This window comes from Oratosquilla oratoria, chromosome 15, assembly GCF_046742065.1.
Source record: "Oratosquilla oratoria isolate Oo_2021 chromosome 15, ASM4674206v1, whole genome shotgun sequence".
Taxonomy (NCBI): Eukaryota; Metazoa; Arthropoda; class Malacostraca; order Stomatopoda; family Squillidae; genus Oratosquilla; species Oratosquilla oratoria.
The window spans coordinates 31,687,710-31,697,071 of NC_134791.1; the positions used below are offsets into that span (position 1 = coordinate 31,687,710).

General features: G+C 41.1%; 1 protein-coding gene across 1 annotated transcript in view; it reads left to right on the forward strand.

Moving 5' to 3' along the window:
- FBXO11 (F-box protein 11) overlaps positions 1-9,362 on the forward strand; it is a 41,224-nt gene that overhangs the window by 19,698 nt on the left and 12,164 nt on the right. Inside the window, exons 9-12 of the mRNA XM_076198740.1 lie at positions 496-666; positions 1,772-1,904; positions 2,089-2,309; positions 3,073-3,306. Of these exons, the coding sequence (XP_076054855.1) occupies positions 496-666; positions 1,772-1,904; positions 2,089-2,309; positions 3,073-3,306 (759 nt within the window). The remainder of the gene's footprint in view (positions 1-495; positions 667-1,771; positions 1,905-2,088; positions 2,310-3,072; positions 3,307-9,362) is intronic.

The following is a 9,362-nucleotide window of genomic DNA, read 5'->3' on the forward strand; positions in this document are numbered from 1 at the left end:
AGGGGGCAACCAAGGATGAGATGGATCGATGGGTTTAAAAGAGGCATTGCGAAAAAAGGGAATGTCTGTTGAGGAAGGACAGGAGAAGATAAGATAGGGGTGAATGGAGAATTGTTGTGTATGTATGGTGTCTGTGATGTATGAAAGGTAGTGGATGGGGAAAGAAAAAAATAATTTGACCGACTAAAAGGATTTCTCCCTGTCTTCTCCATTTCTGCATGAGGAGACAGAAAAAGAGTTTGCTGATTTAATGAAGAAGTGGCCTTGCTGTGGATATGCTCTGTCTTGTGGTACTGCTTCTGACCCAAGGCAGCGGGTGAGATGCAGGGATGACCCGTGATCATGGAGGAGCCAAAAAAAGAGGGGTGAATGGGAGTGGAGTATGTGGGGATGGAATGGGTGGGAGTATATTTTATGTCTTTGTTTTTTTGGCTACCTCCCTTGTAAAAATGGAAGTATATAAGTTTATATATATATATTTTTTTTTCTCCACAGGAAATGCTTTGGCTGGTATTCAGATCCGCACAAATAGCGACCCCATTGTACGGCACAACAAGATCCATCACGGGCAACATGGTGGTATCTATGTACATGAGAAGGGGCAGGGCTTGATAGAGTGCAATGAAGTGTATGCAAACACACTGGCAGGTGTCTGGATCACCACAGGTAAGGATTAATGAATATAGGATTATTGCCTGGAGCTGGGTTAAGGGTGGAATTCTTGGGTGGCCACATCCCTTATCAGGGGTATGATGGCATATGTTTTTGATTTGATATTGTTTTATGTGTAATAATGGAAGGGAATTAATTCCCTGTTATCAATTTTGGACTTTATTTTATTTATTTGTGTTTATTTTATTTATTTATTTATTTGTTTTTATTTTATTTTATTTTATTTTTTCTTCTTCTCCTATAAGGAGAGTTGGCTGCTTACCAGTCCCACACTAATACAACATAGGACAACAGGCAAATAATTTCATTCCAGAGATTTATAAGGATGCCTCGGGGCTCTTTCCTGCTGCTTTGGGGCTACGAATGCATGAGTATTGAAGTTTAGGGAGCAGTTATTGTATTATTTGTTTTTGTCTCCTTTTTAACTCCCCAGTCATTGCTCATGTTTTCTTATTTTCCCCATATACAGTTTATCCAACTTTATGACATCAGTTTCTATACTCCTCAGTCCAAATCTTGAGCCACCTCTTTCATGAGCGGACGTAAAGGGAAGGGGTTGCTTCATTGTGAAGTTGTGGGGATAATCCAGCTTAGACTAGAACATAAAAACATAGGAATGGTGGAGACTGCAAGAGACCATGAGGCCTACACTAGGCAGTTCCATGTCCCTTATCACCTGTCATCCCTACCCATATAGTTATCTAATCTTCTTTTAAAACAATTGTTTCAGCAGTTATTACATGGCTACTAAATCTATTTCATTCATTAAACACTGTTAGTTATCCAGTTCTTGCCTATTTCCTATTAGATCTTTTGATGAATGAGCCATCTCTCAGTACTGTGTTTGACCCAAGCAGTGTGTTGGGAATGACTCCCATATGAAGGGGAAATGGCGGTTGATACATGAATACCTCATTCATTTCCTCTTGATTTCACCCACTCTCTTTCCAAGTGTAGTTGCTAGTTTCTTTGAATTTCCATTCACTTACTCCCTTGCCCTCACCTTGTCATGGTCTCCTATCTGCTTCCTGTCTACTATTCATCGTGTGCCTCCAGGTATACAAAGCACTGACACACGTATTCCCTTTTTTTAATGCAGGAAGCACTCCAACATTAAGAAGAAACAGAATCCACTCCGGTAAGCAGGTGGGAGTTTACTTCTATGACAATGGCCATGGGCTTCTAGAAGACAACGATATTTTCAACCACTTGTATTCCGGTGTGCAAATCAGGTAAAAAGGCTGTTGATGCACTCGTTAACGTAGATTTAATCTCCAATAAAGAAGTGTCATGTAATCCAAAACTGATTAAGGAATTGTATGATTGGATATTTCTGAAATCAGTTCCAAGTTATTTCGAATTTGAAATATAATTACTTTGTCTCATTTGCACTTTTGTCTTTTGTGTGAACGACAGGACGGGTAGTAATCCAATCATCCGCCGCAACAAGATATGGGGTGGACAGAATGGAGGGGTATTAGTATACAATGGTGGTCTTGGCCATCTAGAGCAAAATGAAATTTTCGATAATGCAATGGCTGGTGTTTGGATCAAGACTGATAGCAATCCTGTCTTAAGGCGTAACAAAATATTTGACGGAAGAGAAGCTGGAATTTGTATATTCAATGGTGGGAAAGGTAAGTCATATCTATCATTTATTTAATCATAGAATGTGGTAGGACCTATGACTTGTACCCGCTTGTGATAATTCTGCAAGATGGACATTAGAGCTGTCCATTTTCAGAACACATCAACCTCTTCACTTCCATCAGGTTTTGCATGACATTTAGTCTTTGGACTGGGCCTAAAAAATATATATATATATATATATATATATATATATATATATATATATATATATATATATATCTGTGTCTCTCTCTCTCTCTGAGACTTGCAGCCCCAAAAGAACTAAATATATATATATATATCTCTCTCTCTCTCTCTCCCTCTCCCTCTCTCTCCATTAGCCCGTTGATCACTCTAGTGTAGATGGTCATGAGCTGTAACAACTCCCAGTTGACTCATGGTGCACACTGTATTCTCTTTAACCTCTTCACTTCAAGTCAAATACTTGCATGCACATTAGGTTGCTTGATGTACAATGATGCATCACAATGGTATCAAGCCTGTTCACAGAATACAGGAATCACTCGGCTACAATACAAAATAGATATTATTAGGATGCTTTTGCCAGCATCCTTGTATACTCGCTCACACCTCATGACACTTACATAGGCATCATTGTACTCTAGGGATTAAGGATTTTATTTTAACTGATGCTTAATCATTTTACTCGGTATTGAGAAATCCTTGTGCATATGTATGTAACCGTAAGGACTGTGTTAAAAAGAACAAACAATAACTGATTACATGCTTGGTTTACATTTTGCTCTGCAGGTGTGTTAGAAGAGAATGAAATCTTCAGAAACGCCCAAGCCGGAGTCCTCATCTCAACACAGAGCCACCCCACACAGAGCCATCCTGTCCTTCGTAAGAACAGAATTTATGATGGTTTGGCAGCAGGAATAGAAATCACCAACAATGCAACTGCAACATTAGAATTTAACCAAATATTTAATAATAGATTTGGTGGCCTCTGTTTAGCTTCAGGGGTTAATCCAATTCAAAGAGGTTTGTACTTTTTTCTGTCCATGTTCAGCTTGTCATCAATTTTAAAGGTAAATATTGCGAGGTTCATCATTCTCATCCAGTGGTGGATCCAGAAAATAATATTGGGGAGGCTGAACCATGTATGAGTGAGTGGGAAGCAAACAATAGCAAGTGAAGCGACCCAAATCAGCTGGGGGATTTGAAATGTGAAAAATTTTAGAAGCATTTTGAAGATATTTGCAAAGGTATATTGAAGAAATGGTCAATAAATTAGATTGCAATGGTAAAAAACTTTATACACATGCAAGCCACACTCCAACACCACCATGACACTGTCATATGAATACTTACAGGTCCGGTTCGGCCTTCGGACAGTGTCAATTAAATCCAAAATACGTTAGATATGTATTAAAAGGAGGGTTGGTTTTAAAAAAAAATCTAGCAAATAGTTCTCTGACAAGGGGATGTTATCATGGTTAGATGTAAAGTAGATATATGGTTAAGGTATAAATATAAGGATCATATAATTTTTTTTTCAACTAAGAGATGGGGAGTGATAGAGAACCACCCAATTCTCCACTCGCCCCTATCTTCTGTCTCCTCCCTTCCTTCCTCAACAGACATCACCCTCTTTCCCACTGCCCCTTTTACCCCCATCTTTCCATCTCATCTGTGGTTGCCCCCTCATGTTCACTCCTACCTCTGCCTTCCACACCTTTTTTCACTAATCTTCACTCATTCTTTTCGTTTATCGAAACCATCCCAATACTCTTTCATCAACCCTATATCCCAACTTCCTTTCCACTCCACTCTCCTCCTCACCTCCTTGTTTGTTACTCTGTCCAGCCTAGTAACCCCTACCATACTTCTCAGTCATTTCATCTCAAACACATTTAAATTCTTCCTCCCTTAATTTCCAGGTTTATGCCCCATACAATGCTGTTGACACAATCACCCCTTCATACAATCTCCTCTTGGCATCCATTCCCAAATGCCTATTTCTCATTACACTTTTCAATCCCCCAAGCCATTTACTTGCTTCTCTCAATCTACATTCTACCTCAACCTCCACTCCTCCCTTTCCTGCCACATTTGCACCCAAGCATCTAAATTATCCACCTCTTCCGGTCTCTTTCCCTTATTGCTCCCTTCCAATTTACTCCCATCCTCCCGCTTGTATGTCTCGTCACCAGGCTTTACTACTATTGTACATACATATACCAAGGCTTTTTCCCCCTTACAAGGGAGGTAGCCAAAAAGAAAAAGGCATAAAACCATTCCCACCCATTCCATCCCTAAATGCTCTTGTAAAAACTCTTAACATTTTTCCTCATATTCCATATATCTGCAAAACCTCCCACAGTGCCTTCATGTCTAACCCTGTCATAAGCCTTTTCCAATTCCATAAAGGCCCAAAAAACATCCTTAACTTTTCCTGAAGCTTTATTATATCTGCCTTACCACAAAAATCTAATCCACACAAGCCCCCCCCTTTCCTAAACCCATACTGATCCTCACCAATTACTCCCTCTGTTCTTCTAATCGTCTCAATCAAAATTGTCCCCGAAACCTTCCCAACAGTACTTAACAAACTGATCCCTCTGAAACTATCATACTCACATTTGTCCCCTCTTCCCTTATAAAGTGAAACTATACAGGCACTCCATCAGTCCTCTGGCACTCTACCTGCTGTGTGTGTATGTATATATATATATATATATATATAATATATATATATATATATATATTATATATATAATATATATATATATATATATATATATATATATATAAAATATATATATATATATATATATATATATATATATATATATATATAATATATAGGGAAGAGAAGGCATAGAGAGGAAGGTGGGCAGAGTATTTTAGGGAGTTGCTAAATGTGAAGGATAGGAAGGGAAAGGTAGTTGCAGTGGGAAGTGCTAAGAAAATGAGAGTGATGAGGAAAATGGAGGAGAAATAGGGAATGAAGTAAAAGCAGCTGTTAAGATGATGAGAGCAGGTAAGGCACCTGGTCTGGATGGATGCCATGTAGAATGTCTGAAGAAAGGTACAGTTATGGTGGACTGGCTGATGAGGTTATTTAATGTTTGTTTAAGAGAGGGTAGAGTGTCGGAGGACTGGAGGAGTGCCTGTATAGTTCCGCTTTACAAGGGAAAGGGGGACAAGTGTGAGTGTAGTAGTTTCAGAGGGATCAGCTTGTTGATTGTAGTTGGGAAGGTCTTAATTGAGAGGATTAGGAGAGGAAGAGAGGGAATAATTGGTGAGGAACAGTGTGGGTTTAGGACAGGTAGGGGTTGTGTAGATCAGATTTTTGTGGTAAGACATGTGAGAAAGCTATAGGAAAAGATAAGGGTGTTTTTTGGGCTTTTATGGATCTGGAAAAGGCTTACGACAGGGTAGACACCTCTGCCTTCCACACTTCTTTTACTAATCTTTCTTCACTCATTCTTTCCATGTGTCCAAACCATCCTAATACCCTTTCATGAACCCTATCTCCCAGTTCCCTTTCCACCCCTGTTCTCCTCCTCACCACCTCATTTCTCACTCTATCTAGCCTAGTAACCCCTATCATACTTCTCAGACATTTCATCTCAAACACATTTAAACTCCTTCTCTCTTCCTCTCTCATGTTCCATGTTTCTGCCCCGTACAATGTTGTTGGCACAATCACTCCATATAACCTCGTCTTAGCATCCATTCCCAGATGTCTAGTTCTCTTTACACTTTTCAATCCACCCAGACATTTACTCGCTTCTCTCAATCTACATTCTACCTCCACACCCGCTCCTCCCTTTCCTGTCACATTCGCACCCAAATATCTAAAACTATCCACTTCCTCCAGTCTTTCACCCTTAATGCTCACCTCCAGCCTGCTGTCACTCTCTCCCCTTGTACATCTCATCACCTTACTTTTACCAACATTTATCTTCAGCTTCCTTCTTTCACACACCTTCTCAAACTCTGTCACTAACTTCCTCAATCCCTCCTCTGATCCTGCTACAAGCGCAGTGTCGTCAGCAAACAACAACTGGCTCACCTCCCACTTTTCTCCATTTTACTTAATCATCTCCAACCCCTGACCCACTACCCTTACATTCACCTCTCGCACCACCCCATCTATGTAAAGATTGAACAGCCAGGGCGACATAACACATCCCTGACGAAGTCCCACCTTTACCTCAAACCATTCACTCTCTCCATTTCTAATCCTAACACAAGATCTACTACTCTCGTAAAACCTCTTGACTTCTCTTAACCACTTTCCTCCTATCCCATATATCTGCAATACCTCCCACAGTGCCTTCCTGTCTACCCTGTCATAAGCCTTTTCCAGATCCATAAAAGCCCAAAATACATCCTTACCTTTTCCTATAGCTTCCTCACATATCTGTCTTACCACATAATCTGATCTACTCAACCCCTACCTGTCCTAAACCCACACTGTTCCTCACCAATTACTCCCTCTGTTCCTCTCCTAATCCTCTCAATCAAGACCCTCCCATAAGCCTTCCCAACTACACTCAACAAGCTGATCCCTCTGTAACTACTACACTCACACTTGTCCCCTTTTCCCTTGTAAAGCGGAACTATACAGGCACTCCTCCAGTCCTCCAGCACTCTACCATCTCTCAAGCAAACATTAAACAACCTCACCAGCCAGTCCACCATCACTGTACCTCCTTTCTTCAGACATTCTGCATGGCATCCATCCAGACCAGGTGCCTTACCTGCTGTCATCATCTTAACAGCTGCTTTCACTTCATCCATCCCTATTTCTCCATTTTCCTCACTCATCACTCTCATTTTCTTAGTGCTTCCCACTGCAACTACCTTTCCCTCCCTATCCTCCTTCACATTTACCAACTCCCTAAAATACTCTGCCCACCTTCCTCTCACTGCCTTCTCTTCCATTATCATCTCTCCATCTGCACCTTTTACCTTTTCTTCTCTACTTTGACGCAGCCTGAAGGGATTTCTCCCCATCTTCTCCTTTTCTGCATGGGGGGGGGGACTGAGAGGGGGGTTCACCAAATTTATGAAGCGGCCTTGCTGTGGATGTGCTGTGTCATGCGACACTGCTTCTGACCCGGCAGTGGATAGGATGCAGGGATGACCCGTCATCCAGGAGGTGCCAAGATAAGAGGGAGGGAGGAGGGTGGAGGGGAGTGGAATATATAGGAAATGGAATGGGTGGGAGTGGTTTCTATGCCTTTTTCTTTTTGGCTACCCCCCCATGTAGGGGGAAAAAGCCTTTGGTATGTGTATGTATGTATATATAAACTTTTATCCCACCGTCAGAAAAGAAGACACCAATGTCGAAAGTTCTGTATATTTCGATCACTAACTGTGATCCTCTTCCTTCTGCTGAAGAGGATCAGTTAGTGATCAAAATATACAGAACTTTTGACATTAGTGTCTTCTTTTCCGACTGTGGGATAAAAGTTTATTCTACTAATGTGCTACGACATTACTTTACTTTGATATATATATATATATATATATATATATAATGTCTACCAAAGGCCTCTTTCCCATTGTAAGGAAAGTAGCCAGCCAAAGCATGCACCCAATCCACACTTATCCAGAACCTATTTGTTTTCACAACCAGCTTTACACTTCCTTTTCACCCATGTGCCCACTTAATTATTCTGATGTTTTCCTCTCCTTCTCCCAGCATTAACATTTCAGCTTCCCTTTCTTCAATCATCTTCTGACATATATAACCTAATGATACTGAGGACTAAACAACATTTAGCAGTTCTTTAAGGTACTAAGCCCCCATACAAGGGAGGTAGCCAAAAAACAAAGGCATAAAATCCACTCCCACCCATTCCATCCACACATACTCCACTCCCATTCACCCCCCTCCCTCTCTCTTATCTTGGTTCTTCCTGGATGATGAGTCATCCCTGCATCTCGCCCACTGCCCTGGGTCAGAAGCAGTGTTGCAGGATGCAACACATCCACAGCAAGCCCACTTCACTGAATCAGTGACCCCCCCCCCCTCCGTCCCCTCATGCAGAAAAAATAAGACAGAGAAAACCCTTTGGACTGTGTCAACAAAATTTTCACACATACTCTCTCACCAACCCAGCCCCCACCCACTCCCTTTCATGCATCACAGCATCGTCCATACACAACTATTCTACATTCACCCTATCTTCTGTCTTCTCCTGTCCTTCCTCAACAGGTATTCCCCTCTTTCCCAATTCCCCTTTTACCCCATCCATCCATCTCATCTTTGGTCACCCCCTCATGTTCATTCCTACCTACCTTCTACACCTCTTTTACTAATCTTTCTTCACTCATTCTTTCCATGTGTCCAAAACATCCCAATATTCTTTCATCAACCCTATCTCCCAACTCCCTTTCCACCCCCGTACTTTTCACATTCAAACTTCTCTCTTTTCTTACATTCCATGTTTCTGCCCCATACAGTGGTGTCACCACAATCACTTCTTCATATAATCTTCTCTTAGAATCCATTCCCAAATGTCTATTTCTCATTACACATTTTAATCCCCGAAGACATTTACTTGCTTCTCTCAATCTACATTCTACCTCCACCTCCATTCTTCCCTTTCTTGCCACATTAGCACCCAAGTACCTAAAACTATCCACTTCCTCCAGTCTCCCTTGATATTCAATTCTAGGCTGCTGCCACTTTCTCCCCTTGTAATCTCATCACCTTACATTTATCCACATCTATCTTCAACTTCTTTCTTTCACACACCTTCCCAAACTGTCACTAATTTTCTTAATCCCTCCTCTGATGCTGCCACAAGCACAGTGTCATCAGCAAACAACAACTGGCTTATCTCCCTCTTTTCTCCATTTTCTTTAACCATCTCCAATCCCCAACCCATTAACCTTAGCTTTACTTCTTGCACCACCCCATCCATGTATAAGTTAAGGAGCCAAAGCAAAGTCGCACCTTTACCTCAAACCACTCACTCGCTCCATTTCTGATTCTAACAGGTTCTACTACTCTCGTAAAAACTCTTGACTGCTCTTAACAGCTTTCCTCCTATCCCATAATTTAAGCATCTAAA